The sequence below is a fragment of the Siphateles boraxobius genome, unplaced genomic scaffold (assembly GCF_051911475.1).
Source record: "Siphateles boraxobius isolate OS27281-9 unplaced genomic scaffold, OSU_SipBor_1 1, whole genome shotgun sequence".
In the NCBI taxonomy this organism is placed as follows: Eukaryota; Metazoa; Chordata; class Actinopteri; order Cypriniformes; family Leuciscidae; genus Siphateles; species Siphateles boraxobius.
In genome coordinates, this window is record NW_027508699.1 from 2,453,021 (window position 1) to 2,475,170 (window position 22,150).

Here is a 22,150-nt window from a genome sequence, read left to right on the forward strand (position 1 = left end):
TTCTCATTTTACATTTTATTATATTTTTGGCCAATGTGCTGTTACAATTCAATTTGTCTTTTCATTGAAATTGTTTTGCCCTTTTTTAGTTTACCAAGCCAAGATTTGGTGGGTCCCACATTGCTGCTGCAAAGCCAAATCTGAGTGTGGCTAGGAGACCATCTCAGGCTGTTGACCAACCCAGCGCAGCAGTGTCCAGTGCCCCTACACCAAGCACCACTGTCTCTGTAAGTACTGGCATAATCCACATTGCATTCTAAGACACATTCCACATCTGTGCACTTTTTAGAAATATATTTTGTATGCAGGAAATCTTATCATAATGAATTAAGAGCAATACTATACAGTTTTCACACAATATGCAGTCAGTGAACACATTTCCACAATGCTTACATTTTCTTAACAGACAAGCTATACCTCCCAACAAAATTATGGATTGTTTTTGTAGTATTTACAAATGTTAACACACACCACCCCACAATAGCAAAAACAATATTCCAAACCTTAGATACAGTATAAAAACCTCGGCTTCTTCAATGATATCAGTTCAAAAACAATATATCTCAGCTGATAATAAACAAACAATTGAATAATTGACACACACCTGATTTATGTTGGGTAAATTGGGCCAACCATAGCTGATTCCAGTCTGGCTTAGACTCAGTGGCAGGGGTTATTTTTTTCTGTTACATTGACACTTATACATTAAAAGGAGGACTTTGAGGAGTGATGTTTTTGGAAACAGAAAAAGACAAACACTGTAATGTCTGGACGAGGAAAAGTAAGAGCAAGGGGCCCAGGGAGAAGAGCAGGCCCAGTGAGAGGTGCAGTGAGAGATGCAGTGAGATGTGCAGTGAGATGTGCATTGACAGATGAAGTGAGAGATGCAGTGAGATGTGCGGTGAGATGTGCGGTGAGATGTGCGGTGAGATGTGCGGTGAGAGGTGCGGTGAGAGGTGCGGTGAGAGGTGCGGTGAGATGTGCAGTGAGAGATGCAGTGAGATGTGCAGTGAGATGTGCAGTGAGAGGTGCAGTGACAGATGCAGTGAGAGATGCAGTGAGATGTGCAGTGAGATGTACAGTGAGAGGTGCAGTGAGATGTGCAGTGAGAGGTGCAGTGAGATGTGCAGTGAGAGGTGCAGTGAGATGTGCAGTGAGAGGTGCAGTGAGATGTACAGTGAGAGGTGCAGTGAGATGTGCAGTGAGATGTGCAGTGAGATGTGCAGTGAGAGGTGCAGTGAGAGATGAGAGGTGCAGTGAGAGGAGCAGGACCAAGGAGAAGAGCAGGCATAAGGACTTTCAAGGGCTGCAAGAACAGTAGTCAGTGATGAAATTCGTGCCACTATCATTGACCATGTAATCAACCACGGTCTTTCACTAAGAGAGGCTGGTAAACAGTAAAGGGAAAAAAAACTGATTTGCTTTTTACTGGAATACTGTACATGTGGACATACAGTTCCCAATCAATAAATTTAGTGTAAAAATGGTGGATTGCATGTTTTGTATGCAAATACCTGCAAAACTGAAACACAAAAGTCTATGAAGTTTTTGTAATACAATAGCCAGTATTTTGAAACCTGGTGTACTTTGATTGACTGCATGTACCTTGTGAAGTGAAAACAAGTGTTATTCTTTGACAGAATAATTTCATTCTGAGTCAGATTTCCAGTGTTTTGGTAAAGTTAGTGTGTGCAGAGAAAGATGTGTTCTATTTTGAAATGAAGATTTAGTATATATTTACAGTTTTTTTCAATTGTTTACACGCAATTTTGAAAACCTCTACCTCCTTCTCCTCTTCATCTACCTCCTTCACCTCTTCCTCTACCTCCTTCTCCTCTTCATCTACCCCCTTCACCTCTTCCTCTACTTCCTTCTCCTCTTCCTCTACCTCCTTCTCCTCTTCCTCTACCTCCTTCTCCTCTTCCTCTACCTCCTTCATCTCTTCCTCTACCTCCTTCTCCTCTTCCTCTACCTCCTTCTCTTCCTCTACCTCCTTCTCCTCTTCATCTACCTCCTTCATCTCTTCCTCTACCTCCTTCTCCTCTTCCTCTACCTCCTTCATCTCCTCTTTGAGCTCCCCCTCTTATTCTCACTCTTCTTCTTCTTCTAGCTCCTTCCATTTTTGTTGAAGACAGGTGAACTCACCTGCTGCCTTTTATAGCACTCCTGAGTGATGCGTTTTCAAATTAGCACATGTGTGCTTCCACGCCTGATGGATGTGCATATCCAATTCATTCATTAGTGTGGTCAATGGCAATCCGGGGCTTTGTAATGACAAGGAAGTAACCTCACAATCCTTATCTGTGTCTAAGGTGTGAAAATGTGTGTAGAGTTTTACAAATCACTGTGTGTAATGTTTTGCTAAAAGGGTAAAGCAGACATTGTGTGTAATGTTGTGCAAATCTGTGGAGGGGTTTTGCTCATTGGAGTAGAATTTTGCAAATTGTGTGGAAATTTTTATTTTAGTGTGTAAACAATCATAAAAATCTGTAACAAAATGTGTTCTTGAGAAGAAAATTATCCATTTGGCCAATTGTGTTTTGTTGGTGTGAGTCTGTGTTAAGAGTTTAGGAAAAAGTATCTGAAGTATGGGTAAGTGCTTGTTAGCGATTTAAAAAAACTGTAAATACTTTTGAAAACAGATTCAAATAAGCGGCAATCCTAAATTCCAATATTATTTCCCACTATTACTGTTTTTGACTGTATTTTAATCATATTTCAAAAACAAAAAGAATCTTACTGAACATAGACCTTTAAACAGTATTGTATAATTCCATCTAAGATTAGTTAAAATTATTGGACAGTTATGACTGTTTCTTTCTCTTGTTATATATGCAACATATATTATATTTCATTGCATGTTGTCTCGGTAAGTAATTTCAAATTTTATTGGTCTAAAATAATTGAATTTGCATATTAACTGTCACAACTCAGTAGAGTCACACAAATTAGTGCTAGCAGCTGACACAATTCTGAAAACTATTGGAACAAATGTATACATTTTATTCTATAACCTTAAGTACGTATTTGACATCCAATATTTTCTGTTTTATATGAGGGTAGTCTTGGATAGATAAAGCGGTAATTAAATAAATGACCTGCTAGACTAAATGTTTTGTCTTTTTCCTTCACAGACTACTCCTTCGGGGGCATTACTGCAAGATGCATCTGCAGTTCGACTGCATCGTTTGTGGTCGGACACTTTGCCACCAGAGGATCACAGGTGGATTGCCAGCAGGCTTTTTAAAATGGGGCCCAAGGGAAAACCAGAGCTTCGAGACAACCTACAGCTCTGGTATTACCCACCACAGCCAGCACTTATTTACAACCAGGCTCCAGCTCCAGACAGATTTTTTTGTCATGCTCTGTTGCTGTGGATGCCGTACAAGCTGTGGAAGATCAAGGCTCTCTGTCCCAATTCTGCCTGCGGGCAGCATCAGCTGACTGGAGGCGGTCTGCACAAAAGGGCACGGCAGGTTCTGGACATCGATAGGATGTACAACATGGTCACAGAAACCCTCATCTGTACCAAGTGTAAAGCCTCGCATGTGTCCTGGAGTCAGACTGTCCTGCAACAGCTGGATCTGGGCCATCACTCTGAATTTCGGGTCATCCTCACGCGGAAGTAAGTGCACTTTAATTCCACATCCAGTTGATAGCCCATCATCACATATGTTTGCAAATACTTTACAAATCAATTATGTAAAATATATGAATGTGTGGATTTTGCTTTTCCTAAGGTATGCCTGTGATATTAGAGTCATTCGGCTCCTGCGTGAGCGTGGCCTAGGCAGCAGTCCCACGCGGGTCATCAAACAGCTGCGTGAGAACCACAGTGAGGAGTGGCTCCAGCGTATGGCCCGGTACACCACCCAATGTGTGGACTTCCTCAAACGACCCGGGGTGTTGCAAATACAATTCCAGGAACCCCCAGAGCCTACAGTGGTCCCAGGCTGCAAGTGGCTGCTCACCGTGTACAGCCAAGACATCCTGACAAGGCTGGATGATATCCATGCAAGGATAACATCTACGTATGGTTCAGTCTTGAAGATGGATTCCACTAAAAAGGTTAGCAGGGGATTTTTGTTAATTTATGGTGTTTACTGTTATATCATTATCAGAGCATGAGTATCATATTCTACATGGTGTGATGTTTCATTGCATTGCATGCTTCCTGTCATCTACTGCAGATCACTAAGAAGCTGGCTGGGACGGCAAGGGGAACGGGACTCTGGCTTACCTCTGTTGGCAATGAGTTTGGTCAGGTGCTCATGAGTGTGGACATGATGGTCGATGGTCTGGTGAAAAGGTACCAGCAGGCTAGTGTGGATCCACCTGCTGTTTTGTTTGTGGACTGTGGCTGCTGCACTGATGTGGGTGAGACCAAGCTGAAAACCAGATTCAGAGGGTGGCCTGATCTCATGATTCGCTTGGACATCTGGCATTTTATGCGCAGGATTGCCATGGGGTGTACAACCGATGCCCAACTGCTGTATCCCATCTTCATGTCACGGCTGTCAGCGTGCATTTTTGAGTGGGATGCGGCTGATGTTTCTATGCTTCGCAAAGCAAAGAGAGAGCTGTTGATATCCCAGGGTTGGCCTGCGCTGACAGATGAAGATGTCAACAAGCATCTTACCAGGAATGAGCTGGCACTCCATTGCCGGAGGAGGACCTGTGGAGAGGAGACTACCATCCTTCTCCTTGAGCGGCTGCTTACAGAGCTCCTGAGCAGCCAGGGCAAAGACTCCCTGGGTGTTCCTCTCCTGGACCGAGAAAGGATGGAGCACATCTGGAATGTCCAGAAGAAGCATGTGAAATGCATTCAAGACCCCCCTGGTGTTGTGCTCTATACAGAGACAGGGAGCCTAAACAAGGGAGGTGTGCTTCTAAAGACCTACAGATGTGCCAGAGGCTCCACTTCTCTCGAGTCCTTTCATTTACACCTGGTATCGTTTCATCCCAGGTATTGTCTTTGTCACACACACTGTGCATGTGTAAAGAAAGAGCATTAAGTGTTTTTGTGTGTTCCTTTAACACCTCCTGAACACTGTTGTGTCTATTTACAGGGACCAGTGCAAACAGTCTGAACTTTCAGATTTATCTGCTGGAGGGTCTACACCGGTGGAACCAGGACCGGGAGGCTGCTTCCCTGTCATCGGAGCCATCAGCTTTGCGCAGCTACACAGGAGAACTTGTTCAATGTGTAAACGGCAATTATGAAAAGCTGTTTGGCAGGTAAGTGGTCCCCACGTTTTGTCCCCCTGCATGTTACACCGGTGAGAATTATTTTATATATTTTTTATTTTATCAACTTGCAATTTCTATGTAACCTCCGTCTATATGTCAGATTTAACCCTATAGAGTCGATTGTATCATAATTGATATGCAAGTTTCTAAAGGACTCTAAATGATCAACATGATCAAAACTTTTTTAGGAAACATGCCCTCTGTCGTCTGATTGATTATAGTCTTTTAATATAATTGTAAAAGTGTCCACCTTCAGCTCGTGCTTCACGTTTCTTTTCATTGTGAAACCTTTACTGATTTTATAAAGTAATTGTAAGAATAACTTTTATATTGTTACTAATATTTAATGACTAGTTACTAGACTGAAGCAGCTTGGGTTCACTTGATTAGAAAATCATGTTACACATGTAAATATCAAAATGATAATCAGACTTTTCTCTCAATCATCATTGTATTGCATTTCATTTCATGTTTTGCCCACATAATTAAACGTGTTGGGCCTCTAAATAAAACTGTTTTGTTTTTTTTCTCCTTGACGATGAGCTCTATATTCTCACACTATATGAGCTACTACAAAAGCCTAATGTATCAAATATGATACACAACATTCTATTTAATTTCCGTTTGTTTATTGTTTTTATTATTTTATTCTCATTGGAGTGCAGTATCTGTTCCAGCAGACTGGTCAGGCACTGCAGGACATGAATCCTGACTCTGAGCAGACAGCAGAGCTCATTGAGGACCTCAGTGTGGAGGAGCGAGATGAAGATGAGGGCTTCTGTGACATCAGCGAGGATCACACAATAGCAGATCCGGAGGCTGTTCTGTCACCACCCTCTTCCACACTGACACTGGGTTCTTCTACCCTGGTCACCAGCAGTGCCACACCTGTACTGGGCTCCACATCCCCTTCACTGATCCCTGACCCCAAACTTGTCCTCACACAGTCTCTTTCATCACCTGGACCCTCAGGGACTGCTGTCACACCTGTTCCCTCTGAAACATCTGTTTCAACTCTCCCCTCAGAGCCGGAGGATGCTGGTCAGGATGTTGATGAAGAAGAGACGGTAAATACAACTCCTTTGTATGTCTTTCAAATTAACTAGAATCATTATGATGAATTAACATCCAGTGCTTTAAATCCAGACTTTCCACATATTTTACATTTAAAAGTACAGCCTAAATTCATTTGTAAGCTGCAAATACACATCAAGTCAAGTCATCTTTATTTATTTGGTGCTTTGTAAAATGTCAAGAATGGCGCTCTCTGCTTTGTACTATACAGTGCTTTACGGTGATAAACAGGAAAATAACACAATCAGTTATGGAATTATGCATTAGACAGATGTGATGTAATAATTGTATTGCATGTTTGTGTTTTTTAATAGGCTGTTGACTACCAAAATATCCCGGGTTATCAACATGTGGACCAGCTGGCAGAATATCTGGTGGATCTCCGGGACCACACAGCCCTCAGCCTGACCAACCAGGAAGCCAACACCATAATTGCTCTTTGGCAGAACCTGGATGACCGGGACAAGGAACGGGTGGTGTATGACAGTCGATGCCGAAAGAGACTGCTGAGTGGACGCTTCAAGGTCCCGAAGAAGCCCACTCACCCTGGTGTAGAGAGCACCACCAGATGTGTGCTGGGTGCAAGCAGCGCACCTGCTCAGTGGCCTGACTGTTGCCGTCTGGTGGAGACCATCTTCATCAGACTTTGCACTGTCCACCCAAGCCCCAAAAGAAAAGGCAAGGGAGCCCTGTCAAGATGGTCTCTGATCCTGCAAGACTATCGCAGGATAAGGCAGCTTGTACTGGGCAACAGCTTGGTGATGGGAGGAACATCCATGCAGCTGGTGGAGGTTAACCAGAACACCCTGATTCAGTGGTATAACAAAAGACAGAAAAAGCAGGAGCTGTCTGTGCTGCTTCAGGGCATTCAGTTGCCTCAGCCCCTCCCTGAAGCTCATGAGCCTCTCCAGGTAGCCAAACGTCTACGGACTGAGCCAGAACAACCAGGGGAGCAGCACCAGTACAAGCTACCAGAGAGCACAGCTGGTCAGGCAAAGCAGAGGCAGACTTCTGTTGGGCGACCCCCTCTCAGACCCAAGGCACCAGCGCAGAGTCAGACGTTGCTGACACAATCTGCATCTGGAGCATCACTGCAGATGGTACCAAATATACTTATACCATCAGCACCAGGTTTCCAGGGTGTGCCCATGTTCCAGGCTGTGCCAATGTTCCAGGGTGTGCCAATGTTCCAGGGAGTGCAAATGATCCAGGGCATCCCAATGGCCCAGGGGATGCAAATGGTACAGCCACTGTTACAGCCAACAGCTGTACAGGGCACCCGCTTACCCGCTTCACCAGCTGCCAATCCAGACGCCATGCCCAAGAGACCCTACAGGAGAACCGTAGAGGCCAACACTTGCAAAAAATGTGGGCAATTTAAAACAAGTGCTACAGGACATAGCCAGTACAGGGGCAGGGTGTACTGCCCACAGACTGAGACTGTTCAAATGAGGTGTGGTTAGAGGAAATGCGGAGAACCATTTCCAAATAATGTATATGTTTTCATGTATATAGCATCATGTATATAGTGTGAACAGTTGTTTAAATAGTTAATACTTGTGTTGAATATTATTTAATTGTTTTTTTTTACGTTATTTAACATTTTAACTTTTTATTTCTTGTTTTTGAAAACCTATTTAACTCTTCATTTTATTTATTTATTTTTAAAACATGTTACCAGTATTTAACATTTTAATATTCATTACTGTTCTGTTGGCATGATTGGAAAATAAAAACAAATTGGCAAGTGATTTCTTTTTGACTTTGACTTTCATATAACACTAGTTCATCAGAACACTGCAACAATATAACATTTGTATATAAAAAATATAATTTATATATTTTGTTATTCTTGTGATTGACATTTTCAGCATATTAGTTACTATTTAATGGGTTGCATCTTTGTTCATTACAAATAACAGATTTGCAAGTGTCTTGTTTGAATGTAACCTAAAAAAATACTTAATCAGATCAATAATAATACAACAACTACTAAATAATAACACTGTTCCATTGGCAATTATATATTTTTATGAAAGAATATCAAAGAAACACAACAAACAAATTACATATGTATATTTTATTAACACTGGAACAGTATGTATTCAAAAATAATTTGCTTATTTACTTTTACTTTCATATAACACAATATTTCATCAGTACACTGCACCAATATAACATTTGTATTTAAAAAGATAATTTGTCCATTTTGTTATTCTTGTGACAGACATTCTTCATATTAGTTACTATTTAATGGGTTGCATCTTTGTTCGTTGCATAATAATGCAAATAACAATTTTTTTTTAATGAAAGAATATCAAAAAACAACAAACAAATTACATATGTATATTTTATAAACACTGGAACAGTATGCATTAAAAAATTTAGCTTATTTACTTTTACTTTATTATAACAATAGTTTATCAGTACACTGCAACAATATAACATTTGTATATAAAAATATAATTTGTACATTTTGTTATTCTGGTGAAACATTTTACAGCATATAAGTTACTAATTAATGATTTGCATCTTTGTTCATTGCATAATAATGCAAATAACATTATTTTTCATGATAGAATATCAAAAAACACAACAAACAAATTAAATATGTATATTTTATTAAAACGGGAACAGTATGCATTCAAAAATAATGATTATTTATTCAAATAATAAATATTACAAAAAGTTGTCTTTAGCTGGATTCGAACCCCGGTCTTGGTGCACACCTGCAATAGAAAACAGTGTGATATAAATGCGTGATTTTCACACACGAAGAAACCGGAAAATGTATCATAAGATCTATACTAATGAAGGCATATCTTTGAACATCAAATTTCAGCCTTTCTTTTCTTCGTTTTTTCTTTCTCTTCTTCCCCCTCTCTTTTTCTTCCTTCCCCCTTTTCTTCCCTTCTTCCCCACCTTTGTTGGACTATTGTTCCCCAGCTTCAGTCCAACACTGTTACCATTAGGCCATGACTGCCCCCAGTTACAGATTATATTACACGAAACTTGAAAATAGGGACACCAGCCAACATAGTCACATGTTTGCCGGGAGCCAGAGCGCCTGACATCAAAGCAAATTTAAAAGTGCTGGCTAATGCTAATCGTAAATTCTCTAAGATTATTATTCACGTCGGCACTAATGATGTTCGACTTCGCCAGTCGGAGATCACCAAAATTAACATTAAAGAGGTGTTTGAACTCGCAAGTATGATGTCAGGCACTGTAATTTGCATAATCCTAGGTATTTATTTGAAAAAGTGGCTAAACTAACGAAAAAGAAAGCTTCAAGCCCAGAAGTTTCCAAGAAACACAGCAGTAATGACTTTATGAATTTCTTCACTTATAAGATTGATAATATCAGGGACAAAATTATAACTATGCAACCGTCTACTACAGTATCGCATCAGGGAGTGAATTGTAGTCTCCCTGAGGAAAAATTTGATTCATTTGTTGCTATAGGAGAAGAAGAATTTTGCTAAATCGTTAACTCATCTAAATCAACAACTTGTATGTTAGACCCTATACCGACTAAACTATTGAAAGAGATGCTTCCAGAAGTCATAGATCCTCTTCTTAACATCATTAATTCATCTTTGTCTCTAGGATAAATACCAAAACCCTTTAAGCTGGCTATGATTAAACCGCTTATTAAAAAAATGCAACTTGATACTACAGAATTAGTCAATTACAGGCCGATCTCGAATTTGCCTTTTCTGTCAAAGATATTAGAAAAGGCGGTATCCTCACAACTGTGTTCCTTTCTTGAAGGAAATGCTATCTGCGAGGATTTTCAGTCCGGATTTAGACCGTACCATAGTACTGAGACTGCTCTCATTAAAGTCACAAATGATTTGCTTTGATCATCCGATAGTGGTTGTATCCCTCTATTAGTGTTACTTGATCTTAGTGCTGCATTTGACACCATTGACCACAACATTCTATTAAATAGACTAGAAAACTATGTTGGCATTAGTGGAATTGCACTAGCATGGTTTAAATCATACTTATCTGACCGTTATCAGTTTGTAGCAGTAAATGAAGAGATGTCTTATCGGTCAAAAGTTCAGTATGGCGTACCACAAGGCTCAGTACTAGGACCGCTGCTGTTCACTCTGTACATGCTACCGTTAGGATATATCATTAGGAAACATGGAATTAGTTTTCACTGTTATGCTGATGATACTCAGCTCTATATTTCCTCAAAACCTAACGAAACTTACCAATTCACAAAATTAACGGAATGCATTGCTGATATAAAAAACTGGATGACTAGTAATTTCCTACTACTAAATTCTGAAAAAACAGAGATTCTAATTATTGGACAAAAAACTTCCACACGCAATAACCTAGAATACTGTTTAACACTTGATGGCTGCTCTGTCAAGTCTTCGTCGTCAGTTAGGAACCTGGGTGTGCTCTTTGATACCAATCTCTCATTTGAAAGTCACCTGTCTAGTATCTGTAAAAGCGCAGGTTTCCATCTTAAAAATATATCTAAATTACGTCATATGCTTTCATTGACAAATGCGGAACAATTAGTTCATGGGTTCATGACCTCAAGGCTAGATTATTGTAATGTTCTACTGGGTGGTTGCCCTGTACGCTTAACAAACAAACTACAGCTGGTCCAAAACGCAGCCGCTAGAGTTCTTACCAGAACCAGGAAGTATGACCATATTAGCCCGGTTCTGTCAACACTTCATTGACTCCCTATTAAACATCGTATACATTTTAAAATATTGCTGATTACTTACAAAGCACTAAATGGTTTGGCTCCGCAGTACTTGAGCGAGCTCTTAACCCATTATAGTCCTTCACGTCTATTGCGATCTCAAAATTCTGACCAGTTGATAATACCTAGAATATCAAAATCAACTGCTGGCGGTAGATCCTTTTCCTACTTGGCACCAAAACTTTGGAACAATATTCCTAACATTGTCCGGGAAGCAGATACAGTCTGTCAGTTCAAATCTAGACTAAAAACACATCTCTTTGGCTTAGCATACACATAACACATTATAGATTGCTATAATTCAATGTTAGGCTTTATAGTTTAGATCAGCCGGAACCGGGAACACTTCCCATAAATCCTGATGTACTTTGTACATCATAAGAAAGATGGCGTCTACGCTAATATTAGTCTCTCTGTTTATCCCGAGGTTTACCGCAAACCGCCGGATCCAGGCCATATCTAGATCTGAGGAAGGAGATCTAGATCACCTCCACAGCTATCCGAAGTGAGTCCGTTCTACGCTGACTCAGATCTTGTAGTCATTATTGCTTTGAAAAAAACATCCTTGAATTGGTCAAACATCCAACTTAAACATAGCCCATTGTAGACAACCCAGGTGGGACTTGAAACCCACAATCTCCAGCTCCAGAGGCTGATGCCTTATCCATTAGGCCACTGGGCCTTGTCTGGCATGCCTTTCCTTCGATTAGTAATATGCCTTCAAGGGGTTTCTAACGCTCGAACAACTACACTTTCGTATCTCGACGCCAGGTCGTGGTCCGTCTTGGAGATGGGCTTCACTGAATTTGTGGCGCCCTCCCGAAAGACTTACTGAAGAAGAGGCTCGTTGGTCTAGGGGTATGATTCTCGCTTTGGGTGCGAGAGATCCCTGGTTCAAATCACGGACGAGCCCGGGGATTTCAGAACAACCAGCGAGAGCAGCAAGGTTGGATCCTTCCTTTTGCAGCACTGAGCCAAACTCAAAACTGTCATGTTTTTGAAACCCTTATTACTGCTTGTGTTCATCTGTACTACAACATAGCCAAGATTCAGCCAGATGACAAGCGCTTATTTCCTTGCACAGAACGTACTCAGAATCGCTGCCTGCCAGGGAGTGTGGCTCCCTAACGACAAACGCTTTCTATTAAAACTAGTGCCTTCCCATTCTGTAAGAGGCCAGCATTCAGTGACTCTACATGTGAACGCAAGTAGCCGAGCAAGTAGCCGCTTTCTATTAAAACTAGTGCATTCCCATTCTGTAAGAGGCCAGCATTCAGTGACTCTACTAGTGTACGCAAGTAGCCGAATCTGTTGTCAGTCAGGCTCGTTGGTCTAGGGGTATGATTCTCGCTTTGGGTGCGAGAGGTCCCGGGTTCAAATCCCGGACAAGCCCAGCAGTTTCAGAACAAGCAGCCAGTCCGATAACAAGCGTTTATTTCCTGCACAGAATGTACTCTGAATCGCTGCCTGCCAGAGAGTACATCTCCCTAAGGACAAATGCTCTTATTAAAACTAGTGTCTGCTCATTCTGTTTGAGGCCAGTGTTCGGTGACTGTACAAGTGTACGCAAGTAGCCCCATCCAGCGTCAGGCAGGCTCGTTGGTCTAGGGGTATGATTCTCAGCTGTGAGAGGTCCCGGGTTCAAATCCCGGACGAGCCCGGGGATTTCAGAACGAGCAGCAAGGTTGGATCCTTCCATTTGCAGCACTGAGCCAAACTCAAAACTGTCATGTTTATGAAACCCTTATTACTGCTTGTGTTCATCTCTACTACAACATAGCCAAGATTCAGCCAGATGACAAGCGCTTATTTCCTTGCACAGAACGTACTCAGAATCGCTGCCTGCCAGGGAGTGTGGCTCCCTAACGACAAACGCTTTCTATTAAAACTAGTGCCTTCCCATTCTGTAAGAGGCCAGCATTAAGTGACTCTACAAGTGTAGGCAAGTAGCCAAATCTCTTGTCAGTCAGGCTCGTTGGTCTGGGGTATGATTCTCGCTTCGGGTGCGAGAGGTCCCGTGTTCAAATCCCGGATGAGCCCTCTCACCTTTAGTATGTGTTCAAGGGTTCTCTGACTCTGTATGCAATTGCATGTGATACCACTGGAAATCCTCTTCATTTTTTTTCTTTTTTTAAGCTGGGTGATAAAACAAATTGTGCTATTCTTGGTGTATGAAAGTGATTGTTTTCCCTTAGAAGTTGACGGAGAAGAAAGCTCATTCTGACGGAGAAGAAAGCTCATTCCGAAGCTCAAGCCCGCTTGAATGAGTCCAGTCAGAAGCGAGACTTGCTGAAGTTCTCTCTGGAGCAGAGACTCAGTGAGTTGCCCAAAAATCACCCGAAGGGCAATCTGATTTTGGAGGAGTTAGTCATGTTGTCCTCCCCATCTCTCAGCCCCTGCCCAAGCATCATGTTTTCAACCACTTCATAGTCTGGCCATTTACTTTTCTTTATCAACCACTTCATAGTCCGACCATTTACTGCAACCCACATAGTACTTGACGTCACGTTCTGCAGCATCAGAGGCTGATGCTTTGGGAAAATTGCACCTTTTTCGCAGGTCTGTAGATGCTGTAGTGGGATTCAAAGCATTTTAAGTCGCTCGTAACTGAATTACCCGTGGCTCTTTTGCAGAAACGCTAAGCACAGGTATACTTGTTGTTCTGTGGAGTTTCTTTGAACAACTTTTCATTGACTTTTTGCAGCATCGGCTTAGAGCTAGCTCAACAAGCACGCCCTAGTAACAGCATCCCTAGGTAGAAGGCTGATGCCTTTTAGTTCAAAGTCAAGCCTGCGGCAGAGCCTATATGCGGCTGTTTACATTTAGAGCCCGCCATTTCTGTTCCATGTGTTTTTCTCCAATTACACAGCCATTTTGGTTGTATGGACAAAACAAACGTATCAATGATGTTTTTCGATGACTAGATTCATTTATAGTTCATGACTCTTTCCCACCTGTTTTGTGTGTAGTCTGCCCCTCTGCTTTCATACGCAAAGCCTTCGTCGTAGGTCCAGTGCAAAAGCAAGAAGTGACTTTTTCCCCTTAGGCCACTCGGCCTCTTGCGCACAGTGCTTTGTGTAATTTCAGCCTGAAAGGGCACATGCACGGGCAGGCAAGAATGATTCACTGACAGTCTGATGCACACAAAATGAGCTTTAAATGAGTCCACCCCGCATGATAACTGTTATAAACATGAACCTCGCCTGAAAGGCAAAGGGGGAGGTGTCGCTGTAATTTATAGTAATATTTTCAAAACCACTAAAAAATCTAGTTTAAAATATATTTCTTTTCAAGTGTTGGTGCTTAATGTAAAAATATATAATGTAAACGATAAATCAAGTTTGAGAATTCTGCTGGCAACTGTCTACAGGCCACCAGGGCACCATAAAGATTTTATCAAAGAATTTGCTGACTTTCTATCAGAATTAGTATTGACTGCAGATAAAGTCCTAATTGTTGGTGATTTTAATATACATGTAGATAATGGAAAAGATGCAATGGGATTGGCATTTAAAGACATTCTTAACTCTATTGGAGTTATACAACACGTGTCAGGACCTACTCATTGTCGTAATCATACTCTAGATTTAATATTATCACATGGAATCAATGTTGATGCTGTTGAAATTCTGCAGCAGAGCGACGACATCTCAGATCATTATCTAGTCTCATGTAAATTACATTTAGCCAAGGCTGCAAAGCCAACTCCATGTTACAAGTATGTTAGACCTATCACTTCTGCCACTAAAGATTGCTTTATCAATAATCATCCTAATCAGTTTCATCATCTCAGCATCCCAGATAGCTTAGAAGAACTTGATATTGCAACAGAAACTTTTAACTCTCTCCTTTCCAGCACTTTAGATACAGTTGCTCCGTTGCGCTTAAAGAAGAATAAAGAAAATAGTCCAACACCGTGGTACAACGAGCACACCCGGGCCCTTAAGAGAACAGCCAGAAAAATGGAGCGCAACTGGAAGAAAACAAAACTAGAGGTATTTCGGATTTCATGGAAGGAGAGCTCGATTGCTTACAGAGAGGCTTTAAAAGCTGCTAGATCTGCTTATTTTTCAACCCTATTAGAAGAAAATAAACATAATCCAAGGTATTTATTTGAAAAAGTGGCTACACTAACGAAAAAGAAAGCTTCAAGCCCAGAAGTTTCCAAGAAACACACCAGTAATGACTTTATGAACTTCTTCACTTATAAGATTGATAATATTAGGGACAAAATTATAACTATGCAACCGTCTACTACAGCATCGCATCAGGGAGTGCATTATAGTCTCCCCGAGGTAAAATTTGATTCATTTGTTGCCATAGGAGAGGAAGAATTTTGCAAACTCGTTAATTCATCTAAATCGACAACATGTATGTTAGAACCTATACCGACTAAACTACTGAAAGAGATGCTTCCAAAAGTCATAGATCCTCTTCTTAACATCATTAATTCATCTTTGTCTCTAGGATACGTACCAAAAACATTTAAGCTGGCTATGATTAAACCGCTTGTTAAAAAAACGCAACTCGATCCTACAGAATTAGTCAATTACAGACCGATCTCAAATCTACCTTTTCTGTCAAAGATACTAGAAAAGGCAGTATCCTCACAACTGTGTTCTTTTCTTAAAATAAATGGTATCTGCGAGGATTTCCAGTCAGGATTTAGACCGCACCATAGCACTGAGACAGCTCTCATTAAAGTCACAAATGATTTGCTCTTATCATCCGATCGTGGTTTTATCTCTCTATTAGTGTTACTTGATCTTAGTGCTGCATTTGACACCATTGACCACAACATTCTCTTAAATAGACTAGAAAACTATGTTGGCATTAGTGGAATTGCACTAGCATGGTTTAAATCATATTTATCTGACCGCTATCAGTTTGTAGCAGTAAATGAAGAGATGTCTTATCGATCACAAGTTCAGTATGGCGTACCACAAGGCTCAGTACTAGGACCGTTGCTGTTCACTCTCTACATGCTACCTTTAGGAGATATCATTAGGAAACATGGAATTAGCTTTCACTGTTTTGCTGATGATACTCAGCTCTATATTTCTTCCAAACCTAACGAAACTCACCAATTCACAAAATTATCGTAATGCATAGTTGATATTAAAAATTGGATGACTAGTAATTTCCTACTACTAAATTCTGAAAAAACAGAGATTCTAATTATTGGACAAAAAACTTCCACACGTAATAACCTAGAATACCGTCTAACACTTGATGGCTGCTCTGTTAAGTCTTCGCCGTCAGTTAGGAACCTGGGTGTGCTCTTTGATACCAATCTTTCATTTGAAAGTCATGTGTCTAGTGTCTGTAAAACCGCGTTTTTCCATCTTAAAAATATATCTAAATTACGTCATATGCTCTCATTGACAAATGCGGAACAACTAGTTCATGCGTTCATGACATCAAGGCTAGATTATTGTAATGCTCTACTGGGTGGTTGCCCTGCACGCTTAATAAACAAACTACAGCTAGTCCAAAACGCAGCCGCTAGAGTTCTTACCAGAACCAGGAAGTACGACCATATTAGCCCGGTTCTGTCAACACTGCATTGGCTCCCTATTAAACATCGTATAAATTTTAAAATATTGCTGATTACTTACAAAGCACTAAATGGTTTAGCTCCCCAGTACTTGAGCGAGCTCTTAACGCATTATAGTCCTTCACGTCTATTGCGATCTCAAAACTCCGGCCAGTTGATAATACCTAGAATATATAAATCGACTGCTGGCGGTAGATCCTTTTCCTATTTAGCACCAAAACTTTGGAACAATCTTCCTAACATTGTCCGGGAAGCAGACACAGTCTGTCAGTTCAAAGCTAGACTAAAAACACATCTCTTTGACCTAGCATTCACATAACACTCTATAGACTTCTATAATTTAATATTAGGCTGCTTAGATTAGGTCAGCCGGAACTGGGAACACTTTCCTCAAATCCTGATGTACTCGTTACATCATAAGAAGAATGGCATCTACGCTAATTTTAGTGTCTTTGTTTATCCCAAGGTTTTCCCGCAGCCTGCCAGATCCAGGCCGTTTCCAGATCTGACGAAGGACTTTCGCCTGGACCCGATGACAATGCAGTGCTGAAGTGCCAACTCGCCTCTCCCTATGGAGGATCCCTATACCACTCTACAGATAAAGCGTTGTGGAATTTTTCGGTTCGCGTACCTACCCAAAGTGAGAAGATAAAATAAAAAATTCTGCATCAAAATTTATAGACAAGTAGTTTGTTTAGGCATGGTTTGTAAGGAATTATAAACCTGCGCACATATATTCAAACGCACATAACTATAGAATCAATTCTTAATGCGCATGTGAACGCCATCAGCGTCTGTCACAGGTTCACGTTTAAAGTCTGTTTAGAGAGAACGGTGTCGTCTTAGCGGCCCCTAATTTAATAACAAACTATCATTTAGACGGAAGTGAATCAACAAAACTAACTTTAGCTGGAAAAAAACATTTTTCAAGAGCCACTATAAAACCAAACCAATCTCTGTTACCTTAAATTATATCTTTATCTCTGTAAAGCTGCTTTGAAACAATCTACATTGTTAAAAGCACTATATAAATGAGGATGACTTGACAAAATCCCACCACCACAGCTATCCAAAGTTTGTCTGTTCTATACTAACTCAGATCTTGTGGTCATTATTGCTTTGAACAAACCATCCTTGAATTTGTGGAACATCCAACTTAAACATAGCCCATTGAAGATGACCCAGGTGGGACTTGAAGCCACAATCTCCAGCGCTGGATGCTGATGCCTTATCCATTAGGCCTCTGGGCCTTGTCTGGCATGCTTTTCCTTGGATCAGAAATATGCCTTCAAGGGGTTTCTAACGCTCAAACAACTACACTTTCGTATCTCGACGCCAGGTCGTGGTCCGTCTTTGAGATGGGCTTCACTGAATTTGTGGCGCCCTCCGAAAGACTTAATGTAGAAGAGGCTCGTTGGTCTAGGGGTATGTTTCTCGCTTTGGGTGCGAGAGGTCCCTTGTTCAAATTCCTGACGAGCCTGGGAATTTCAGAAAGAGCAGCAAGGTTGGATCCTTCCTTTTGCAGCACTGAGCCAAACTCAAAACTGTCATGTTTTTGAAACCCTTATTACTGCTTGTGTTCATCTGTACAACAACATAGCCAAGATTCAGCCAGATGACAAGGGCTTATTTCCTTGCACAGAACGTACTCAGAATCGCTGCCTGCCAGGGAGTGTGGCTCCCTAACGACAAACGATTTCTATTAAAACTAGTGCCTTCCCATTCTGTAAGAGGCCAGGATTCAGTGACTCTACAAGTGTACGCAAGTAGCCTAATCTGTTGTCAGTCAGGCTCGTTGGTCTAGGGGTATGATTCTCGCTTCGGGTGCGAGAGGTCCCGGGTTCAAATCCCAGACGAGCCCTCTCACCTTTAGTATGAGTTCAAGGGTTCTCTGACTATGTATGCAATTGCATGTGATACCACAGGAAATCTTCTTCTTTTTTTTCTTTTTTTAAGCTGGGTTATAAAACAAATTGTGCTCTTCTTGGTGTATGAAAGCATTGTTTTCGCTTAAAAGTTGACGGAGAAGAAAGCTCATTCTGACGGAGAAGAAAGCTCTTTCAGAAGCTCAAGCCCGCTTGAATGAGTCCAGTCAGAAGCGAGACTTGCTGAAGTTCTCTCTGGAGCAGAGACTCAGTGAGTTGCCCAAAAATCAACCGAAGGGCAATCTGATTATGGTGGAGTTAGTCATGTTGTCCTCCCCACCTCTCAGCCCCTGCAAAAGCATCATGTTTTCAACCACTTCAAAGTCTGGCCATTTACTTTTCTTTATGCAATTGCATGTGATACCAGAGGAAATCTTCTTCATTTTTTTTTTTTTTCAAGCTGGGTGATAAAACAAATTGTGGTCTTCCTGGTGTATGAAAGGCATTGTTTTCCCTTAGAAGTTGACGGAGAAGAAAGCTCATTCTGACGGAGAAGAAAGCTCATTCAGAACCTCAAGCCCGCTTGAATGAGTCCAGTCAGAAGCGAGACTTGCTGAAGTTCTCTCTGGAGCAGAGACTCAGTGAGTTGCCCAAAAATCACCCGAAGGGCAATCTGATTTTGGAGGAGTTAGTCATGTAGTCCTCCCCACCTCTCAGCCCCTGCCCAAGCATCATGTTTTCAACCACTTCATAGTCTGGCCATTTACTTTTCTTTATCAGCCACTTCATAGTCCGGCCATTTACTGCAACCCACATAGTACTTGACGTCACGTTCTGCAGCATCAGAGGCTGATGCTTTGGCAAAATTGAACTTTTTTCGTAGGTCTGTAGATGCTGTAGTGGGATTCAAAGCATTTTAAATCGCTCTTAACTGAATTACCCGTGGCTCTTTTGCAGAAACGCTAAGCACAGGTATACTTGTTGTTCTGTAGAGTTTCTTTGAACAACTTTTCATTGACTTTTTGCAGCATCGGCTTAGAGCTAGCGCAACAAGCACGCCCTAGTAACAGCCTCCCTAGGTAGGAGGGTGATGCCTTTTAGTTCAAAGTCAAGCCTACGGCATAGCCTATGTGCGGCGGTTTACATTTAGAGCCCGCCATTTCTGTTCCATGTGTTTTTCTCCAATTACACAGCCATTTTGGTTGTATGGACAAAACAAACGTATCAATGATGTTTTTCGTTGACAAGATTCATTTATAGTTCATGATTCTTTCCCATCTGTTTTGTGTGTAGTCTGCCTCTCTGCTTTCGTACGCAAAGCCTTCGTCATAGGTCCAGTGCAAAAGCAAGAAGTGGCTTTTTCCCCTTAGGCCACTGGGCCTCTTGCGCACAGGGCTTTGTGTAATTTCAGCCTAAAAGGGCACATGCACGGGCAGGCAAGAATGATTCACTGACAGTCTGATGCACACAAAAACCCACCACTACAGCTATCCGAGGTTTGTCCGTACTATGCTAACTAAGATCTGGTGGTCATTATTGCTTTGAACAAACCATCCTTGAATTTGTAATATGGTAATATGCCTTCAAGGGGTTTCTAACGCTCTAACAACTACACTTTCGTATCTCGACGCCAGGTCGTGGTCCGTCTTTGAGATGGGCTTCACTGAATTTGTGGCGCCCTCCCGAAAAACTGATTGTAGAAGATGCTTGTTGGTCCAGGGGTATGATTCTCCCTTTGGGTGCGAGAGGTCCCGGGTTCAAATCCCGGACGAGCCCGGGGATTTCAGAACGAGCAGCAAGGTTGAATCCTTCCTTTTGCAGCACTGAGCCAAACTCAAAACTGTCAGGTTTTTGAAACCCTTATTACTGCTTGTGTTCATCTGTACAACAACATAGCCAAGATTCAGCCAGATGACAAGCGCTTATTTCCTTGCACAGAACGTACTCAGAATCGCTGCCTGCCAGGGAGTGTGGCTCCCTAACGACAAACGCTTTCTATTAAAACTAGTGCCTTCCCATCTGTAAGAGGGCAGGATCCCGGACGAGCCCGGTGTTTTCAGAACGAGCAGCAAGGTTGCCACATGAAATCTTCTTCATTTTTTTTTCTTTTTTTAAGCTGGGTGATAAAACAAATTGTGCTCTTCTTGGTGTATGAAAGCATTGTTTTCCCTTAGAAGTTGACGGAGAAGAAAGCTCATTCTGACGGAGTAGAAAGCTCTTTCAGAAGCTCAAGCCCGCTTGAATGAGTCCAGTCAGAAGCGAGACTTGCTGAAGTTCTCTCTGGAGCAGAGACTCAGTGAGTTGCCCAAAAATCAACCGAAGGGCAATCTGATTTTGGAGGAGTTAGTCATGTAGTCCTCCCCACCTCTCAGCCCCTGCCCAAGCATCATGTTTTCAACCACTTCATAGTCTGGCCATTTACTTTTCTTTATCAACCACTTCATAGTCCGGCCATTTACTGCAACCCACATAGTACTTGACGTCACGTTCTGCAGCATCAGAGGCTGATGCTTTGGCAAAATTGAACTTTTTTCGCAGGTCTGTGGATGCTGTAGTGGGATTCAAAGCATTTTAAATCGCTCTTAACTGAATTACCCGTGGCTCTTTTGCAGAAACGCTAAGCACAGGTATACTTGTTGTTCTGTAGAGTTTCTATGAACAACTTTTCATTGACTTTTTGCAGCATCGGCTTAGAGCTGGCGCAACAAGCACGCCCTTGTAACAGCCTCCCTAGGTAGGAGGGTGATGCCTTTTAGTTCAAAGTCAAGCCTACGGCATAGCCTATGTGCGGCGGTTTACATTTAGAGCCCGCCATTTCTGTTCCATGTGTTTTTCTCCAATTACACAGCCATTTCGGTTGTATGGACAAATCAAACGTATCAATGATGTTTTTCGTTGACTAGATTCATTTATAGTTCATGATTCTTACTCATCTGGTTTGTGTGTAGTCTGCCTCTCTGCTTTCGCACGCAAAGCCTTCGTCGTAGGTCCAGTGCAAAAGCAAGAAGTGGCTTTTTCCCCTTAGGCCACTGGGCCTCTTGCGCACAGTGCTTTGTGTAATTTCAGCCTGAAAGGGCACATGCACGGGCAGGCAAGAATGATTCACTGACAGTCTGATGCACACAAAAACCCACCACTACAGCTATCCGAGGTTTGTCCGTACTATGCTAACTCAGATCTTGTGGTCATTATTGCTTTGAACTGAAGGGGGTGGATTGGAATCCACTGCTGCTTCATTGTATATGTAATGATTGATTATAATTAAGGTATTAATCAATATTTTTCCTTCTAAATATCAAATGAGTTGAATGACTTCTCTGGAGATTTTACTTTATTTATATAAGTTACCATTGTGATTACTGAAATGTTCTTTTCATGTATTCTTTAATGTCTGTATTTGATATCTGAATGCAGTGCTTGCTTATTTAACCCAGCTTCCAGAAATGAAATAGGGACTTGTTTTGTGTTTGAGAAAGGTCTTCAATGTGTTTAAACATATAGGGGTCATTGAAGCCAATAGTTTAAGGGACCATTTCTTTGTTAAAGCCTTTCTTTCCAGTTAGACTAAAGTTTAGCTATCTTTGAGAGAAAGAACGCATTATCTTGATGTTTTGAGAGGACTCTCCTGTTTATAGTGAGAGCCTGGCCAAATCCAACCTTGGAAAA

General features: G+C 41.5%; 1 protein-coding gene and 3 non-coding genes across 4 annotated transcripts; 3 read left to right on the forward strand and 1 right to left on the reverse strand.

Annotated features, from left to right (window-relative positions):
• Window positions 1–5,219: 5,219 nt before the first annotated feature.
• LOC143744696 (uncharacterized) lies at window positions 5,220–8,075 on the forward strand. The gene is made up of 3 exons (XM_077236371.1): window positions 5,220–5,238; window positions 5,911–6,317; window positions 6,639–8,075. Exons 1-3 carry the CDS (start codon window positions 5,220–5,222, stop codon window positions 7,785–7,787), a joined length of 1,575 nt encoding a protein of 524 aa, XP_077092486.1. The 3' UTR covers window positions 7,788–8,075.
• A 3,595-nt stretch (window positions 8,076–11,670) lies between these two features.
• On the reverse strand, window positions 11,671–11,744 carry trnaq-cug (transfer RNA glutamine (anticodon CUG)). The gene has a single exon. It is a non-coding gene; the product is annotated as a tRNA-Gln (tRNA).
• A 639-nt stretch (window positions 11,745–12,383) lies between these two features.
• On the forward strand, window positions 12,384–12,455 carry trnap-ugg (transfer RNA proline (anticodon UGG)). Its single transcript has one exon. It is a non-coding gene; the product is annotated as a tRNA-Pro (tRNA).
• Window positions 12,456–18,408: 5,953 nt separating this feature from the next.
• Window positions 18,409–18,480, forward strand: trnap-cgg (transfer RNA proline (anticodon CGG)). The gene has a single exon. It is a non-coding gene; the product is annotated as a tRNA-Pro (tRNA).
• Window positions 18,481–22,150: the final 3,670 nt, after the last annotated feature.

Bases quoted from the DNA above. Each gene is read 5' to 3' on its own strand.
- LOC143744696 (XM_077236371.1), top strand. The intron at 6,318-6,638 runs GTAAATACAACT...GTTTTTTAATAG, and splicing joins ATGTTGATGAAGAAGAGACG to GCTGTTGACTACCAAAATAT.